Source organism: Ambystoma mexicanum, chromosome 13, assembly GCF_040938575.1.
Source record: "Ambystoma mexicanum isolate Mex_15411 chromosome 13, UKY_AmexF1_1, whole genome shotgun sequence".
Classification (NCBI taxonomy): Eukaryota; Metazoa; Chordata; class Amphibia; order Caudata; family Ambystomatidae; genus Ambystoma; species Ambystoma mexicanum.
The window spans coordinates 234,488,715-234,508,972 of NC_090938.1; the positions used below are offsets into that span (position 1 = coordinate 234,488,715).

The following is a 20,258-nucleotide window of genomic DNA, read 5'->3' on the forward strand; positions in this document are numbered from 1 at the left end:
ACCTTATTTCAATCTGACGAGGCTTTCATGAGTGCAATTCCCAACACAAATGCGGCGCAGATTTGGGCATTACTTGGTAGTACATCAGACCAAACACAAGCAAGTGTACAACTGAATGGTGTTTCAGAAGCCCAATGGCTCGCACACTTTGCTCAATTATACGCAGATGACAATTTCGCTGTATATAAGTACCAGACACAATTGATGACAAAGTGGGATCTTGAGTGCTCTGAGTATTTAATTGAGGAACTTGTATATAAATCCTCAGGCTCTCGTGCAGTCGGACCGGATGGCCTGTCCAACTTTAAGGAGAATCCAAAAAAGTGGGCTTGTATTCTCAACAATCTTTCAACAAATATCACACTCTAGAAATCTACCAAATTCATGGCGGTCCTCTCTGATTGTGCCAATATTTAAAAAGGGTGATAGTGGCCTACAAACAAACTATCACCATATCGCCCTACTTGATGCTCCGGGGGAAAATCTTCTCAAGGGTAGTTTTGAGAGATTTTGTTCAATGGACACGCTCATGTGAACGTGATCCCAATCACACTGGTTTTGTCGCGGGACCTAACACAGCAGTTAATCTTCTCACGTTGAATGCTTTGAAAGCACAGGCACAAACATCTAAACAGCCTCTCTACTTTGCTTTCGTTGACTTGCACTCAGCTTTCGACTCAGTTTCAAGAGTTAAGCTCATGTCGAAATTGCTGAATGCAAAGTGCCCAGCCGCCTTGTGTGACATTATTTATGCCTTGCATTCAGATAGCCTAACCTTAATAAAGGTATTGTAGAGATTTACTTGTTGCCTCGCTGCGGTCACGCGCACTCTGTTCATTGTTTAGAGCGAGAGCCGCGTGACCACAGGAGGCGGTTAGAGTTTGATAAAGATTGAGCCCAGCGTTGTATGAGGGCTCCGAGGAGCTCCTTGAATAAAATAACTTACCCACTTGTCGTGGTGTCGCTTCACCTTTTTCAGGTATCTATAATGGGATTGATGTCTGCGGAAATTGCAACACACAGAGGGTTGAAGCAGGGATGCATCCTTGCTTCACCCCTCTTCAATTTTTTCATACATGATGTGATGCATGCTTTCGCTCAAGTTTGTTCGGATTTGCCAAAGATTAAAGGTATGGCTGGGAAAGCATTGTGGTATGCTGATCTAGTTTTAATTTCTAAAACCCCTATAGGTTTACAGCTTCTATTTTCAACTTTAAGCTCCTATTTGGATACGAAGAAGTTGATCATCAATTTAACAAACACAATTGTGTTTTTTGCACCAAAGTTAAATCATAGAGCAAAAATGCACTGGAAGGTCAAAAACGTGAGTGAGCTTGTTCCAACGTGTATCTATCTGGGCGTACTATTTGATGGTTCGTGTCATATTGATTCCCATCTAAACATTATCACTCAAACTTAATTTAGTCATCTCGCAGACACGGCTTATATTATATAAATATGGCATATTTTCCATTTGTCCTGCTGTGACATACTGGCGTCAAAAGGTGATTCCAACAATTCTCTATGTATTAGAGACCAAAAACATTATTTTGACTTCATTTTTGAACAAATTGGAGGCAAAATATTGGAGAAATGTGCTTCACCTTCCGGCATGTATTCCTAGGCCGTGGCTGCGTGATGAATTAGGCCTTTCCTCATTAGTATCCATCTACAAATGGCGTCTATGTGCGCTCTTTCGTAAATGCCTAATGTACTATCAAATTATACCCTTCTAGCATGCTTGGCTGGCTATATGCTAACGTCTCCACATATGTTTGTTCGTACTTGGTCCTCATGCATATTTGGAGTGTTGGCGAAGGCCGATGTGACGATCGAGACTGGTGACCAACCCGGATCGAGCAAAGGCCAAGATCTATGATACAGATTGGATAGAGACTAGAGCCCAATGCCTAACATATAGGGACTTTAAAGCACATGGTTTTGATTTTTTTAAAAACGTAATATTGTGGAACCATACTTGTGCAGAGCGCCTTCTCAGTTCAGATCTGTAATGCAGCGTTTACGATTCAATTTGTACCCAACACATGATATTCTTGTTAGAAGAAATCTCATCGATCCAAAAGACAACCAGTGTAGGTTCTGTTGCAACTCAGACACAAAGGAAACTTTGAAACACATCATTGTGGAATGTCCAGCTCTCGTAAATTTAAGAGTAAGATTTTTCAAAAAGCACTCAACTTATTTTGGTTCAATGTCTCCTGAAAACCGATGGCTTACTATTTTGGAGACAACAATCATGAGCATTCGAATAGCCACCTTTTAATTTTCTCAATGCTTTGAATTTAAGTGCGATCAAAGACACGGGTTGATTAGAGAATCAGATGAAACATATTTGTGTGATGTTCCTGTTCTCGATGTATTTTGTTTAATTGTGTTTTAAATGGAGGTTGTTTCACAATCGGTTATCTACTATTGGTTAATCAGTGTTCTTGATCCTCTCCTTTTATTGGGTTCTTCTGTTTTACCCGTTTAAATTACTTTTATGTAAATAATTAATCTTCTTATTCGAGGCTTTTTGTTTTTGATTTTGTGATTTTTTTTGTTTTTTTTAAATATTTTTTATTTTCTTCTCTCATTCCTTCTTGTGAAATCACTAATTGTGTAATGATAAAATGTTTTGAAAAAGTTGTTTTCTCAGCGGAATTCAAATAAAAAAATAATAAAAGAAAAAAAAATTAAAGACTATTGGTGGCCATGCAAGCTTGGATTTCGAAGTATATGTCGTTCAATAGTTTTGCGTCTTGATCATAGTGGCCAGTGAGCGGGATGAGGACTTGGGTGTCATCTGCATAGTTGGTATAGATGACACCCAAGTTGTCCAGGCGGTTGAATAGTAATTTAGTAAAAACAATGTATAGGGTGGGTGACACTTGAGGGACTCAAGAGTATGGGTATTGGGTCTGCCGAGGCTGATGGTGAGAACTCTGGTGGTTCGGTTGTAAAGGAAGGATTTGACCCAGGCGGACGCATTGGAGGAGAAAGCTGCAGCTGTGATAAGGTATTTGATGAGAATTTGGTGGTCAACGAGGTCGAAGGCCGCAGGTAAGTCTAGGAGTAAGAGGATTGCTAGCTTGCCTTTGTCCCGCGCCTCGTCCATTAGGATCTTGAGATCAAGAAGGGCTATCTCGGTTCCTTGTCTAGGTCTGAAGCCTGATTGACTAAGGCCAAGGAGTTGATTCTCCTCTAGGTGTTTCTGAATTTGCAAATAGGCCACGCGGTCCAAGATTTTGAGGAATGGTACAGTGGTGATGGGCCTAGATTTTGAGGAATGGTACGGTGGTGATGGGCCTATAATTAGTGGGAATATTTGGGTCAAGGTTGGGTTTCTTTAAAAGAGGCATGACCCTTCCTTGAGGTTGTTGGGTACAAGGTTGCCGAGAGGGAGGAGTTTATCAGAGTGGTAATGAAAGGGGCAAGATGTTTGGCTCCATCTTAAATGATGGAGGCAGAACAGGTATCTCCATGGCAGTGAGACGGGTTTAAGCTTTTTATGATGCTTTCAACTTCCTTTGGTGTTACAGGCGAGAAAGTGAAAGGGTTGCAGGATTGTGGGCTTTTTGCCAGGTGTGAGGTGGTTAGGGGGCTGTTTATGAGGCTGTTTTTTTTGGATTCAATCTTATTTTGGAGAAGCGTTATTTTATTAGCTAGGGCTTGCTGTATTTTAGTACACCATGTTGCATCTTTGATGCAATCTTGTACGGGAGGCGCTGGGGATTCAAGCTCTTTGAGGATGCTGAATAGCTCCTTGGTGTTGGATTTAGCGTTGTGGATTCTGGAATTATAGGCTTCTTTTTTTGCAGAGAGGATGGCTATTTTGTAGATTGCAGCGGCTGAAATAAATGCGGTTTTGTTGGTATTGATAAGCAAGTTCTGCCAAGTGGATTCTGCTGCTCTTTTGCTGTTTCTAAGGCATTTTAATTTAGGGGTGAACCATTTGTTGAGGTGAGCAATGGGTTTGGCTTTCTCGAGTTTAAGGGGAGCTGTAGTATCAAGCGCAGATTTCAAGGTATCGTCGTAGAGGTCTACCAGTTTGGTAGGGTCAAGGTTGATGAACTTGGACTCATTGAGGATATTCCTGATGAGAGGCTGGATGTTGTCTATGGTGATGTTGGGACAATTTCTAGAGAGGGTAGGGGGGGACGAGGTGTTTTTAGAAGGAGAGAATCCAGGGATTGAGAAGAGGATGAGGTGGTGATCCGACCACGCTACTGGGTTATTCTGGAGAATGGTGATGGAGCAGTTAAGGTCTGTCACCCAATCCAACGTTCGGCCTTTGGAATGTGTAGATGTTAGTGATGGCGTTCACCAGAGCGAAGGCATGAGGGTTGTTAGGGTCATGGAGATCGGGGATCGGCTCGGCCCACATCACTAGAAGGGACTGAGGGCAAAAGGATACTTGACCAACCATACTGGCTGGTCTGTAGGACTGTCGCTCAACCTAGACAACCTCAAAGATTGAGGAGTATCATGAAACCAAAACCAAACCGCAAACGATGTTGATTTTAGCTCTGATATGGCATATAGAAGTATGGGTGGGAACTGGATGATTGTCCTGGTCTATGGCAGAGTTCTCCACGTTCACAGCATATTCCCTTTGTGGTAGATTTATACCCTTAGAGCATGTTCGGGTAACCGGTTTCTATGAACCAAATAAGAATGAGATTGGCCACTTGTTTCCTTTCAAAATTGTATTTGTTCCAATGTATGTACAGTTCATCTGTTAACTTTATATATTGCCTTTCATTTCAGGATCATCTCTCCCGTGTTGAAGACTTCCTACAACAAAGCCAAAGACTCCTCACTGAGGAGATGCCCAGTGCCTCTGAGCTGCAGGACTTATTGGATGTAAGCTTTGAATTTGATATTGAGCTACCACAGCTTGGTGAGCTTCGTCAAAGGCTGGAGCAGGCTCGGTGGCTAGAAGATGTAAAGCATTCTTGCAGCAATCCCAACAACCTGACACTGGATGACATGAGAAGGCTCATAGATTTAGGAGTTGGTTTGGCTCCTCATATGACTGTTGAGAAAGCAATGGCAAGATTACAGGAACTGCTGACTGTTTCTGAGCATTGGGATGACAAGGCAAGAAGCCTTCTAAAGACCAGGTAAATTACGTGCTATCAAGCATAAACATTTAGTTTCCTTAATGGTTGTTTGGCTGGTTGTAACATTAGTCTATATATTTTGGAGGATTGTGGATCTGCTCAGCATCACATGCTTTGCATAGGCCAACATTTAGTGGTGGGTGCAGAGTATTGCATGCCTTTTTTTCGAAGTTCGGAAAAGTCGTCAACTGTGTGTTTTGTAATACTAATCTCTAGTGTGTACTGTATTCGTGGTCCCTCAGATTGTTTTGTTCTACACCATTGTGGGCGATTGTATACTGCAGGGTTCGGGGCTTTCAGCCTTTTTTCCATTGTGAATTTGATTTTGCATATGTTCAGCGGCAGCTTTTTCGATGGCGTTTCAACAAATGGGTGCTTTGACAGTCTACACTTCAGGCGAATGTTGCTACTTCAGCCTACACTTCGCTATGGCCTGTACAGTAGGGAGAGTGGGGGTGGCCTGTTTCTATATATTTTATTTATTTTTTTCACTGAGAATGCATACATTTACACACTTCCTGTACACACAAATTTTACTCTTACGTCCCGTCCCCCTTCTTACATACTGTTTGTGCGTTCCTTCCAAGGGACAGGAGACTGAACCTTTTTCACCAGAAAAAAACCGTCTTCCCCTTTAAATTTAGAGGCACGCTGGGGTGCAGCCCAAGGAGCATGCGCTGCCCTGACTCCGCCCTCCGGCACCACACCTCAGTCCCCTTTTCCACGTCGACTGGAACGGGCTGAATTCACCAGCGCTCCTGGGTTTGGCTTTGGCCATATAATTCCACGTGCTGATACTTCTTTGTCTTTTTTGTTTGATCTGTCATTCAGGTTCTCTGTCCTCAGGCGTCACGCTCCTACCCGGCGCATGTCGACTTCCACAGGGTTCAGCAGGTGTCCATCCTGCAACGGGCTCTTCCCAACTTCAGACCCCCATCCTTCTGCCTACGTTGCCTTGGCCTAGACCACGGTTGGCAATCATGTTTGGCGTGTGACTCGCTGTCGTCGATGGCGCTGAAGAACAGACTAGCCAGGTGAAGGAAGCTCTTCCAGCAGTCGCCTCCATAGGATCTCAAGAACTTCGTGAAGCATCGAACCAGGCCTAAGGTAGGGCCGATAATTTCCAGCGCACCCCTCAAGGGAGACTCCTTCCCAGGGACTTTCCTGCACGGTAGGGACTGGCCAGATCCTTCTACCGGCACGTGCAACGAGGCTGCTGCAACTCGGATCCTCCCGGGCGCAGTGTCAAGGGACCGGAAGGTTCATGTACCGGGTCTACACCCGAGGGGTTCCGCCCTTTTAGCAGCACATTGGCTGAGGGGCTACACTGTAATACCGGCAATGCGTCTGAGGGGGGCGCCTAAACACAGCTCTAACAGCCTTGGGTCTAGGGTGTCACACCTACCGGGACGAGGCCACGCAAGAGTCTTGGCCGAGCCCAGTGGGCTGAGCAACACGTCGCAGGCACGTGGCAGGCAGCTCGACAAAATAGCTGCCGCACCAGAAAGAGGCACCCATCCGATGCCATTCCAGGAATTCGGCAAAGAACGAGTGTCAAGGTGGGACTGGCCTCAACCAGGTACATGGCCTACAGTCTAACTTTCATTTGCGCAGGGCAGCTTTCCTTTGCGTCCATATGGGCAGGGTATGCAGCAGCTCCAGCAGCCCACCGCTACCCTGTCGGTACCCCCTGCCACCTCTTTGGCGAGTGAGGAGGCGCTCTTCGAGAAGTTCCTCGGCCTCATGAGGTCTCCTCAGATGGGGGTTATCATCAAAGACGCCGTCAGGGAAGTCCTCCCTGCCATGCTACCGGCACCACAGATGCCTCCCCCAGGGCCCGGTGCATCCACCTCCTCCGGCTCCACAGCCAACTCTGCAGCAACCGCCTCAGGTTGCGGTCCCTGTACCCCAGCCTCCGATGCCATCTACTCCTCCTCCACAGGATCCTCCAGATCCACAGGATATGGACGATGAGTAGTACCCGGACATGCCATCCTCAGCCAGGGACTTCCACGAACGTCTTGCTGGCCTGGCGGAGTACCTTGGCCTCCCCAAACCGAGGTCGAACTTGCCGACAAAGGGGTTCTGGCAGAAGTCCTCAGGCAATGCCCCTCTGCCAACAAGGGGATTCCATTGCAAACCGATGTAGTCTCCCTGGCCAGGAAGGGTTGGCTCAAGCCCCACTCGGCCCACCCAGTCAATCGACACCTGGACGCCAAGTACAGGCAGATGGAGGGGGATACACTCTTGCTCTCGACCCATCCTCAGCCACACTCCTCGGTGATCACTGCGGCATCACTATACTCCAAGCCTCAGTTGTCCGCTGCTGCCTCTGCGGCGCTGCTAGGAAAGGAGATGATCTTGGAGGCGTACGGCAAGAAAATCTATTCCAACGCATCCTTACATCTTTGCTAGGCCAACGCAGATGTCATGCTGTCTGCCACCAACCAGAGGTTATGGTGAGAAATTGACTTTCTCCTGGAACTCCCCACCCAGTACCAATCCTGCTTTAAGGCGGGGGCTAGCCGAAGCCAAGCTCGTGGCGCAGGACCTCATGGAATCCACAGTGGCTCATATCGATACCTCAGGCTGTGCCATCTGCATTGCCACGTACATGAGAACAGCCTGGCTCCGGGCAACGAAATTCAACCCGGACGTCCAGGAGTGCATCCTAGATCTAGTGTTCGGGGGGGCTGCTGGGGGAGACCTCTTCACTCCTCTATGGACGAAGAGCTTGACAAAAAGGAACAGCTCACAAACGGCAAATTCTGTCCATTCTTACAAAGACCACTCCCAAATCGTACACCCAATCTCAGCAGCGCTCGGAAAAGGGTCGTACATGGAGGGTTTCACAGCTTCCAGGAACACAGATCCAGGCAGCCGGACTGCTCGCCGTCTCAGAACCGGTGCAAACCACAAAGGGGGTGGGGGTAGGACTTTTTCCAGTCCCCCTCCTCAGCGTCGGCCTCCGAGGGAAAGAAGGCATGACACGCCCCTTCAGGTCCACGTGTCTCCAGTGGTCCACGTGTCTCCAGTGGTCCACGTGTCTCCGGTGGGGGGCAGGCTTGCTCTCCATGCACAATTCTGGTGCCAGAATTTCGCCGACCCCTGGATCCTCTCTGTAGTATTCAAGGGGGTACTGTCTTCCTAACCCAGCCTCTCCTCCCTCATCCCCTCCGCTCCCACAGGTTGGGACAGCAACTCTTTAGGCGGAGATCCACTCGCTCGTAGAGGGCCAAGCAGTGGAGGATGTTCCAGCCTCCCAGCGAGGCTTTGGCTTTTACTCTAGGATTTTCGCCATTCAGAAGAACCAGGCAGGCCTGAGAGTTGTGCTGGACCTTTCCACCCTCAACCTCTCCCTACCCCTGTATAAGTTCAAGATGGTTACTCCAGCTTTTATAGCGGAGACATTGGACCTGAAGGACAAGTACCTACATGTCCCGATTTGGCAGCCCCATCGTTCTTTCCTACGGTTCAGGATCATGGGCTACCATTTTCAATACAAAGTCCTTCCATTTGGCGACAACTCGGCCCCCATGGTCTTGCAGTGGCGGCCCTCCTCAGAGCGCAGGGCCTCCACATCTACCCATACCTCGATGACTGGCTCGTCAGGGCTACATTTCCCGAAGCGGTTCACCACTCTTCCCATGCCCTTATGAACACACTGCACGATCTGGGCTTCTCGCTTGACCTCAAGTCACAGCTGCAGCCTACGCAGACTGACATTCCTGAGACTAATTTGGGACATGTGCTCCGAGAGGGTCTTCCTATCTGAGGACAAAATCTCAGCCATCAAGAGGGCCACCGCCCACTTCCTCAGCAGAGAAGTGACCTCAGCATGGTGGTACCAATTGCTCCTGGGTATACTGGTGGCGGTCCTGTTAGCCGTGCCGCACACAAGACTAAGGATGAGAAGGATTCAGCTGCACTTCGCTGCCTCGTGGAATCGGGAGCGGGGCTCGCAATCCGAGATCTAAGTTCCTCAATTTCTCCACCCAGACCTAACCTTGTGGTCCATGGACTGCAACGTACGGACGGGCATGCCCTTTCGGCCGCCCTCTCCATAGGCCGTCATCACCACAGACTCCGCGCTCGAGTGCTGGGGAGCCACCCTGGACAATCTATCGGTACACGGCACTGGACTTGACAGGAGCAGGAATACCACATCAATTGTTTGGAGCTGAACGCCATCTGGCTAGCGCTCAGAGCATTCCTACCACTTCTCAGGGTCAAGGTTGTCCTCATCCAGACAGACAACTCGACCAGCAGGTGGTACGTCAACAAGCATGGAGGCACCAGATCCCCCCCCCCTCCTCTGTGCAGACTGGCGATCTGCAAGTGGGAATGGGCCCTGGAAAACGACATTTACCTCTCGGCAGTCCACCTCCCAGGGGAATCCAACCTAGAGGTGGACAGGCTCAGCAGGCTGTAAGCAGACAATTATGAGTGGCAGCTAAACAACTTCGTTGTTCAGGAGATCTTCAACAGGTGGGGTCATCCCCAAGTGGATCTCTTTGCCACTTGGCACAACAAGAAGTGTCCCCAGTTTGCATCCTGGCAGCGTCAGGACCCCAGCTCTCTGGGCGATGCATTTCACCTCCAGTAGACTGGCATGAAAGCCTACGCCTTTCCACCCACTCCTCTGATCCACAGGGTAATTTGCAAGATCAAGGAGTCCCACCGACTCTTCATCATTCTGATAACCCCATGGTGGCCAGCCAGGCCATGGTTTTCGGAGCTCCTCGGCCTCTCAGAGGTGCCACCCATACACCTTCCGACGGGCCCAGCACATCTTCTGGCACAGCAGGGGGGGCAGAATCATCCACCCCGCGCCAGGGAAACTAGCTCTCACAGCATGGTACCTGAGCAGGTAACGCTTCAGCACCTTAGCCTCTCACGGGCCAATCTGGAGATCATACAGGGAGCCAGGAGCAAAGCCACTAGGGCCCAGTACAAGAGCAAATGGACCAGGTTCTGCCACTGGGCAGACTCCAAGGTAATTGACCCCTTGGCCTGCAATTTGGATGACATGCTCTTTTTCAGGGCACCTCGCTCATTCGGGAGTACAGGTCGACACCTGCCGTACTAACCTTGCAGCCATTGGCATACAAGAAATCAGAGGAAGGCATTTTTTCCTCCTCCAACCCTATCGTCAAACATCTGATGGGACTCGCTAGGCTCTACCCGCCCGTCAAGAGCCTGCACCCTGTGTGGGACCTTAATATTGTCTTGGGCGCACTGGCGCTCACAAACCATTCGAGCCAATGGCGCCCATGGACATTAAGCTGGGCACCAAGACGGCCTTACTAGTCGGTCTTACCTCGGCTCGCAGAGTCAGCGAGATTCAGGCGCTGGTCGCCTCTGAACCATATACCACGTTTCACAAGGACAAGGTAGTCCTGCGGACGCACCCAGCACTTTTGACCAAGGTTCCATCTGCATTTCACTTGAATGAGGAAATAGTCTTTTCTACGTTTTTTTCCCAATCCCAAGGAGGAAGCACAGAGTGTGCTGCAATGCCTGGATGTCAGGAGTGCCCTAAAATTCTACTTGGACAGGACCAAGGGCTTCCACAGGTCGGACGCCCTGTTCGTCACGTTTGGCGGCTCAAGGCCAGGCTGTCGGGCCTCGAAGGCTTGCATATCCCGCTGGATGGTCTCTGCCTTCAAAGAAGCATATGAGGGTCAGCACAAGCCGCTTCCGGCCAACATGCATGCCCACGCAGTCAAGGCCAAGGCAACGGCCATCGCATTCCAACGCCATGTCCCTTGGCAAGTCATAAGCAGGGCGGCAACTTGGGCTTCTCCCTCTGCTTTCTGCAAGCATTACTGTTTGGATGCCGGCTCTAGATCCGATGCCGCTTTCGGACAATCGGTTTGCAGGAACCCATTTGCTTAAGGAGGGTCTCCTCTCCACCCTGGGGCTACAATCAGTTGTAATCGCCTATACAGTATGGAGGAAAGGGGATGAGACTTGAGAGTAATTATAAGTTACTCACCGTAGTGACTAACGTACTTGGCCCATAGTCCCCTTTCCTCCATATGTCCCACCAACCTCCCCCCTAATAATACTGGTGTCATTAGGCAATGTTAAATCTATTGTCGATGCGTCAATGGGGACTGCGGTGTGGCGCTTGAGGGCGGAATCAGGGCAGCGCATGCTCCCTGGGCCACGCTTCGCGCGCGTCTAAATTTAAAGGGGAAGAAGGTTCCACCTCCCGTCCCTTAGAAGGGACACCCATACAGTATGGAAGAAAGGGGACTATGGAATTAAGAGTATGTTAGTCACTACGGTGAGGAACTTAGAATTGTCCAAGAGTAATTAAGTGAAATTTACTTTAATTAGATTTGTAACTTTATAGATACAGCTATCTTACAATAGGCTGCTGGAGGGGTTACTTGGTATCCAATTTGTCTAACTTCTCATGTAATACTTTTGTTACCATTTCTACAATTAATGGCTGGTGGCAGTGGTTTACTTTTTATTACAATTGAGTGTTTCTACCACGTGCTGCAATTGCAGCTGCAGTAAAGCACCCATCTGTGCCCATTTTGTCAAAATGGCTCGGCCTTCTTTCTCCATTTCTTATTGAAAAGGTTCTTTTTTTTTTTATAAAAATGTTTTATCATTTGATTACAACCTAAACAAAACAACCAACACCAAAAAGGGGAGGAACAAAAGAGAGACGAGGCAGCTACATCCAATGGGGCCGACATGGCCCGTCTTACAGTAAGAAGTGTCTTGCATCACCATTCTCGTGGAGTACTATCACAGTTCACCTTATAAGTGCTCAGAGTAACATCCCCGAGTCCATATACTTCAGGGCCCTCCCTCCTCCTGTGCCGCCCATATTTTGGAGGCTTTGTTGGGACAGCCTCTTGCGTTATAGATCCTTCTTTTGATCATAGCACATGTGTCCAACAGTGTCGGAGAGTCCGGGGCTCCCAATTTTTGTGCAATATTGCGCTTGATTAGGGCGGCCGCCATATGCAATAGCAGTTCTTCCCATTTATTCAATTCGTGCTCCCAGGATTAGGACCTTCGGGTCCATTTCTATAGTTTTGGAGAGTATCCGGGCCAGTTCCTGACAACAGGCCTCCCAGAAAGTTCGGATGCGTGGACAGGACCACAGAATGTGAAAGAAGGTCCCCTCATCCCCACATCGGGGACAGTTCGGGTTTATTGCTTTCCCCCACCCAAACAGTGCAGTTCTAGGATAGTACACTCTATGCAGTATTTTAAGTTGCACCAGTCTGAGTCTCGAGGAGATGGCGGCTTCCCGTGGGTGCATTAGTACCCGGATCCAGTCCTCGGGGTCGATCTCCCCTACATCTATTTCCCACTTGGCCTTTAGACTGGTCAACTCGGGAGTCGCGGGGATATATTCAGGCAAAATGTTGCATTCCATAGGTGAGCATTCCAGGATGATGTCCTCTGTCGATATGTGGACTCCCAGGGCGTGGGACATTTGCATGTGATGGTATCTGTGTCTGGGTGCTGACACTCAAAAAAGGTAGGGTGTCAACCTTGCAAACCCTCGTTCAGGTTTAAACTAAAGAAGTTGGGGGGGAGGGGGAGGCGCCGTAGCCTTCTCCCGGGTGCGATGGAGGTACACCACCGCTAGCCACAGTATTAATGACGTAAACGACTTACAACAGTTTCGTGGCACCACCCAGCATAGTCCGTAGTATCAATTCGGTCTTAAACCCGCTTGTGGGATCAGACCCCACCCCCCGCGGGGGGCCCCGCCAGAGTCAGTCCTCTGCCGGTTGGTTTGTTGAGGGTGGCTGGTCCAGCTCCGGAGGGTGGGCCGTCGGTGGTCTGGGATTTCTGTCCCTGTTGGTTCGAGGTGCTGACCAGTCTCCCTCGATATGCTGCTCTGCCCATCGCCAGGCCTCCTTTGGGTCGTTGAAGTGGACCGTTGTGCCCTTGTGATAGATTTTCAGCTGAGCCGGGAAGAGCAGGCCGTATTTGACTCCATCGCTTGCAACTGTCTTAAGTTTTTAAAAGGATTGCTGTGCCTTCTGGACCTCCCGCGTGTAGTCCGGAAGAAGGCTATCTTGGAGCCGTTAAAGGTGATCGTGCCTTTGGTTCATGCAAGGTGCAACAGCGTGTCTCGATCCCGATAGTTCAATAGTCTTGCTATCACTGTTCACGGGGGAGCACCAGGCACTGGTCTACCAGTGGGCATTCGGTGTGCCCTCTCTATAGAAAAGAATTTGGAAAAGTGTTGCTGGTCGAACAGGTCCATCAGCCACTGTTCCAAGAAGAGCTCCATACAGGGGCCTTCAGCCTTCTCGGGAATACCTAGAATTCGAATGTTGTTGCACCTGGACCTGCCCTCCCCTTCTTCGACTCTGGTTTCCAGAGTTTTGAGTTTGGCGGAGACTCCTTGAAGCTGTTGTTGCACCGCGTGCAACCCGTCCTCCGTGTTGGAAATGCACTGTTCCGCCTCACCCGTTCGTGCTGACAATTTCTGCAAGTCGTGTCGGAGGAGGGACACATCCAGGCTGATTCCGTCGATCTTTTGCTCCATCGATGTGCGGGAGTCTGCTATAGCCGCCATGATGTCCCTCAAGGAGAGTCCGGGTGCCGAGTCCTCCTCTACCGACGGCAACGGTTGGGAACTGGGGGTTGCGATGGAGGGATTGTGTACTGTTCGATTCTGTTTTGCATGGTGGGCCATCTATTTTTGTCTTTCCCCATGTCCGTTGCCGGGCACTCACCGATGTGTATGGGTCTTCGCTGCGGCGACCAACTGGCCGCGCCCGTCTCTCCTCGTCTGGGCGGGGCGGCTCAGAGTCTGGCAAACTGATTCCTCCAGTCGGGGTCCCACGGGGCCTCGTCTCCACTCCTGGCCCCCACCATTTCTCCAGAGCTCTGCCCCCAACTCAAGCTGGCAACCACCGCAGGGTGTGTGGATGGTCCGGTCCCCGCTCAAAGCGCGGCCAGCGCTCCGGCGGCCATCTTGGTTCGTCGTCTGGCCTCACCGGCGTCTCCTTCCCGGGCTTCCACCTCTGCAACCCCGGCGCGTTTCAGGCTGGAATTCGCCCCAGATGTGCCCTGGGGTATCATGCACGGAGAGTGTATTTTGGGGGTCACCAGGTGTCCTTTAGTAGTTTATAACAGGATGTTAGGCCGCGGGAGCTCCAGAGGCACACGTCCACTGCATTGCGCAGTTGGCCACGCCCCCCGAAAAGGTTCTTGAGATTTACTTTATCAAACCAGGTTTGGTCCCTTTGTTTTGTCTTTGGCGGGGTTCACTGCTCAAGCCCACCTCTGGCTCCAGCATGTCTGGCAGGGCAGGAAGCGAGGGAGGTGGCCGAAACTCCGTGCTTAGTCTCCTTGGTTACGGGAATGCACACAAAGGTGATTGGTTGGCTGGCTGTCCTCGGAAGACAGCCACCCTGCTGTGTGATTGACAGCTACTCTGTGAATGAATGGGAGAAACATGCATAAAAGGCCAGGTCTTTTGGACAGAAGGCAGAGTCGACCACTGGACAAAGTAATCCGAAGAAGAACTTGGAAGAGATGCTTGCTGCAACTCCTGGACCGTTGGTTTGCCCGAGGAAGCCCTGCTGCAGTGCTGAAGCTCCAAATTCACCTCGACTAGAGAAGCCCTGCAAAGGACGACCTCTCCCCTTGGTTTGGTGGGACCAATCAACCCCATGACGAACTCATCTGGAAATCCTCTCGCAGCTGGCTGTACTTCAATTTGCTGCTGCAGGAATCGATTGCCAGGGAGAGGAACACCAGAATCAAGTGCATAGTTATGTCTGACCAGAGCTCCAGCAAGATCCTCCGGACTCCTCAAAGCAGGATTATCCAAGCCTAAGCCACCTCAAGACTGCTGGACCCCAGAAGCAAGGAAAGCACACAAGGTATCAGAGACCCGCGGCGGTGCTATTCGCGCGAAGCTGAAACTGCAAAGTGCAGCTGATCTGAACTTTGCCCATTGCTGCTGCTGACCTTCAAATCGTAGTGCCGGAGTCCCCAGACATCCTCGCTCTTGTCCCCATGACTGAGGCCCAGGAACAACAGGATCTATAACAGGAACAGAAGCCAGCTGGAACCAATTTCTTCAGCCTGAAGGTACTGTGAACTAAAAGGTACTTACCTCTTCTGTAGCATTTCTAGCTCTCAGTTGACTTGCAATTATTGCCTTTTGCAGAGTTGCTTGCAGCTTTGCCCATCACAAGCCTCACAGCTTGTGGCCCAACAGTGATTTCATTTTCTGCGAAGATCTCTAGCATGGTGCAAGATTTTTTACTTACCTTCAAGAAGTGACTCGGCTCCCCTAGACATTGCTCAAGTGACATTGGCTGTCCTGGCTCCCTGCTCTTCTAACCTCTGACTTTTTTGATTTGTCCCTTCAAAAAGTCATACATTCCTTACTTGTATAGCTGAGAAAGGGTAAATCTACATTGCATTGGGAGGTTCAAAAGTACTTGTCTGTTTTCAGAAACTTGTTAACCATTGTTTCTTCCGTCTAACCTTTTCCTTTTGATACCAAACTCTGTATTGCTTTAAATGTACCAGTGATGCATCAATGTCCACAGTGTCCTACCAATTTAAGTTACCTTGGGGTACAGGAAGTGTCTGTTTGCCATCCCCAAATGGTATATACTGATTTATTGAAACTTGAGTGTGTATTTTTGAAGTATATTTGTTACAGATTTGCTCCCATTAAAGAAGGCTTATTCAACTGTTAAATCATTGTTTAATCAAGAAACCTCAAGTATAAGTGTTATTTGGATACTTATCACTGCAAATCTGTTACAACCCTACAGCTTACATTGACTCCTCTTGAGATGAGCCTGGCTGCTCAGTCACTCTACCAACTTGTGTAGTACATGCTTATACCAAAGGTTGGGTTAACTGTTGCCAAGAGGACAAGGCTGGTGCAGTCTCCCACAGGGCACTGCATACAATCTTGCCTAACACTCGTATTTATCCCTCTAGGGATAGGCCTGGCTGCTCAGGTACACAACCAGCTTGTGTAGTACAGACCTATACCAAATGGTGGGTTACCTAATACCAAGCAGATGTGTTGTGTAGTCTCGGTGTTACTACATCAATTCTTACCCAACAGGTAGAATTCCTAAATCCCCTTCCGTTGAAAAGAAACGTACTTCTGATGAGTAGAGAGATTTTCTGCGTTGAAAAAGATCGAAGAAATACGAAGGAACCAGACATAGACTAAGATCCGAAAAGGAGATCAAAGCATGCATCTGCGACCTTCTTGGCCCCCCTGACGGCGATCCTAATCGAGATGAGAAACAAAGAGAAGATCGAGAATGGCATACTCAGGGCGCTCGGAGGAAGAGGGTGAAGGTATCGCGGAATTTCCGAAGAGGCAACCTTTCCCCAGAGGGGGGAAAACTGAAGATTTCACTATCGGTAAGATCAAACCCATGCAGTGAACTATATTGCACATGTAATAAGTGTTGACATTGATACAACCCCGCGACCCTAATGACTACAATTAGGGGGGGACCATGAAAGGGCTCAACTCAAACAAGGAATGGTTAAAGAACTTCGTAATGGTCAATGCAGTACTCACCGTCTCGTATACATACCAATGCAGCGTGGGATCTAGAGCAGACATGCATCAACGAGCAGTCAATAGCAGTCGTCTTCCTTTGAACACAATCAATGGCAGCAAACATTGATGCGGGGCATGCCACCCCCCTGAGAGTAGGGACACTCAATGTTAAAGGCCTTAATTCTCAGACGAAAAGATCACTAGTGGCCAGAGAATTCTGCAGGGCCCAGCTTGATATTCTTCTCTTCCAAGAAACCAAGTGCATGAAAGGCGAGGAACGGCGAATCTTACCGAAACAGGTCGGAACAGAATTTTGGGGCTCCCGTCCATTACGAAAGGGGGGAGTCGGAATTCTCATCAGAAAGGGCACCGAATTTGAACTCACCAAGTCATGGTCCGATGTAGAGGGCAGAGCACTTCTAGTGAGTGGCCACATTGGGAAAATAGAAGTAACCATTGCGACCCTCTACTCCCCAAATACAGGTCAATCCAGATTCCTCACTAAGACTGTCCCGAAGATTCTACTCGAGGCGCCCGGCCATGTCATTCTAGGTGGCGATTTCAATCAATGGGCTGATCCTGTCAGAGAATGTGAAACTCAACGACAGAACCGACCAAACCGGGCTTGCTGCCATGATGGAAACGTACAACATGAGGGATGTGTGGAGAGACCATCACCCAGGCGAACAAGGCTTCACTTTCTACTCCGCCCCCCATAATACAAACACCATAATAGACTACCTATACGTAACTAACGAGACGCAGAGATGATGTCAGTCAGAGATTACCCCGATCTATTGGTCTGACCACGACATGGTCCGCACAGACATCCAATGGTCAAATTTACCTGTCAAGAGTGGAAAATGGCGATGCAATGAGACCCTCTGGAAAGACGTGGCCTTCAATGCTGAGATGGAGTCTGAAATCGCGCAGTTTTTCGACACTAACGACAATGGCGAAGTATCCAAGCAAACTGTATGGGAAGCCGCCAAAGCCACCTGGAGAGGGATCCTGATGAGGGAAGGTGTGTCGAAAAAGAGAGAGAAACATTATTGAACACAGGTTACGAACCGAAATCACAACCGGGGAGAATCAGAACCCAACCGAGCAAAACTGAACGAAGCAAGGGGAAAAAGACGAACTGAAGCTCTTAGAACACGAACAGATTGCACGCAAGCTGACATTTTTGAAGCAAAAATTCTATGAGAAGGGAGACAAGGCAGATGCGCTTCTTGCCGCCAGGCTCCGAGAACAAAGACCTGAACGAAGGGTACTACATATATCCGAGGACACTTCCTCTGATTCACGCCCTTGCCCCACTATCCCAGAAAGCTTTGCCAACTTTTATAAATCTTATATTCCTCCGAGTCAGACCCCGACCAGCCAGAAATAGAATCTTACCTGTCTTCAATACACATGCCCCGCATCCCCTCCCTAGATGTCGAACTGCTGGAATCCCCCATAACTGATCTGGAAGTTCAGGCTGCTATAAAGAGGCTCACTTTAGGCAAGTCACCGGGAGAAGACGGCTACACAGCCGGATTCTACAAAACCTTTAGTTCTCTCCTCACCCCCTTAACAGAACTTTTCAACGAAATCATTGAAACTGGTAAACCCCCCCCCACCCCCCCCCGGCTCCTTTGTCAGGGCTCTCATTACAGTAATCCCCAAAGATGGGAGGGACCCGACAAAATGCAGCTCTTGCCGTCCCATTTCACTACTCAATTTAGATGCAAAGATTTACGCAAGGGTACTGGCTGCAAGGCTCGAAACACTAATGCCCCAACTTATACACTCTGACCAGGTGGGGTTCATACTGGGAAGACAGGGGTCCGACACAATGCGCAGGACCCTACATTTGATTTATGCATCCCAAACCATGGGCAACAACCCTACTCTCCTATCCATAGATGCAGAGAAAGCTTTCGATGGGGTCGAATGGGGATTCCTAAAAGCGGTGCGGCGTAAGGTTGGAATGGGTCCGAGGTTCAGAAGGGCAATACAAGCGGTATACACAGACCCTAGAGCGGCAATATTTGTGAATGGCGAGTACTCCAGGTTCAACCTGGAAAGAGGGACTCGTCAGGGGTGCCCCCTCTCCGCGATCCTCTTCGCCCTCTCCCTAGAGCCCCTAGCGACGGTAATAAGGACTGACCCAACTGTGGAGAGTATTCACCTGGGGACGACAGAATATAAAGTGGCACTTTACGCGGATGATATCCTCCTCCACGTCACCAACCCTATGACCTCGGTCCCCCGGGCTCTCTTCCTACTGGATGAATATGGCAAGCTCTCGGGGTTCAAAGTGAATAAACAGAAATCTACCCTCTTCCCACTCCAAGGCCAAGAAGAGGCTTACGCCACCAAATTATCCACGCTGGGCCTCAATATTGAACACGCAAAACTGCGATACCTAGGGATATTGATCACTAAACATCTTGACGATCTTTATGAGGCGAATTTCCCTCCCTTATTACAGCAGTTCTGGGCCGACCTGGTGAGATGGGAGAAGCTCACAATCTCATGGCTGGGTCGACTCAATGCGATCAATATGGTGTCCCTTCCCCGATTCCTGTACCCTTTCCAAATTCTACCGATCAGAATCCCAGCCAGCTTCTTCGTTGACATTAAAAGGGCCATCCTTAAATTTCTCTGGCAAGGAAAGAAAGCAAGGGTCTCGTATAGGACTCTAACACTCCCAAAAGAAAAAGGAGGTGTTGGCCTCCCCAACCTGCAAAAATACTACGAAGCTTCCCAACTTACGAAACCTCACGAGCCTACAATGGGTCACCATGGATAATCATTACTTTGCACCAGCCACAATGTCAGAATGGCTCTGGTCCCCCATACGGAGGATCTCCAGGAAGATCAAAAATCACCCAGTACTCAGTACCATATGGAATATTTGGACTCCGGGCAAGAATATGCTCAACATCACCACATGGCCCTCCCCTCTGAGCCACCTATGGTCACCCGGAATCAACAACCACATCCCGAATGTTGAAAGGTTCCAAACATGGTACGAAGCTGGGCTAGAGAGAGTTGGACAACTACAGAGAAAGCACTCTGTATTGTATTGTATTTTATTTATAACGCGCAAACCCGCAGGCCCGGAGGCATCAGGGCGCAATTTGTACAAGGTTACAGAAATGCAGGAATAACAGAGCATCATATCAAACAGGGATCCAAAATGCAGGTCAAGCAAACAGTCATTATATATATTTACAAGAAGATCTTATATACATATGTACAGTAGTTTCAGTGCCGATAGATGATAGTAGTGGACGGTAAGTCAGGGTATGTCGGGAAGAGGCTCGAAGGCGGCCTTAATGCTGGTCTTTCATATCCCTTCCAGAACTAACTGAAGCCCTCGGAATTGGCCCCCTGCCCACATTCCACTACATCCAAATAAAAGGTGTTTTGACGAGACCGGGGTGGAAACAGTACCTGATGAGGGACCTCACACCCTTCGAGAAGATATTGGACTCGAGAACAGAGATAAAAGGCCTAATAACAGCAATGTATAAGGAATTGATAGAAAGTGAGGGGGGGGGACACTGACCTATTGAGAAACAAATGGGAAAGAG

General features: G+C 49.1%; 1 protein-coding gene across 3 annotated transcripts in view; it reads left to right on the forward strand.

The window, feature by feature from the left end:
• KDM5B (lysine demethylase 5B) overlaps positions 1–20,258 on the forward strand; it is a 1,291,824-nt gene that overhangs the window by 943,980 nt on the left and 327,586 nt on the right. For all 3 annotated transcript variants that reach the window (XM_069633695.1, XM_069633694.1, XM_069633693.1), the window contains one exon: positions 4,771–5,126. In XM_069633695.1, coding sequence (XP_069489796.1) covers positions 4,771–5,126 — 356 coding nt within the window. The remainder of the gene's footprint in view (positions 1–4,770; positions 5,127–20,258) is intronic.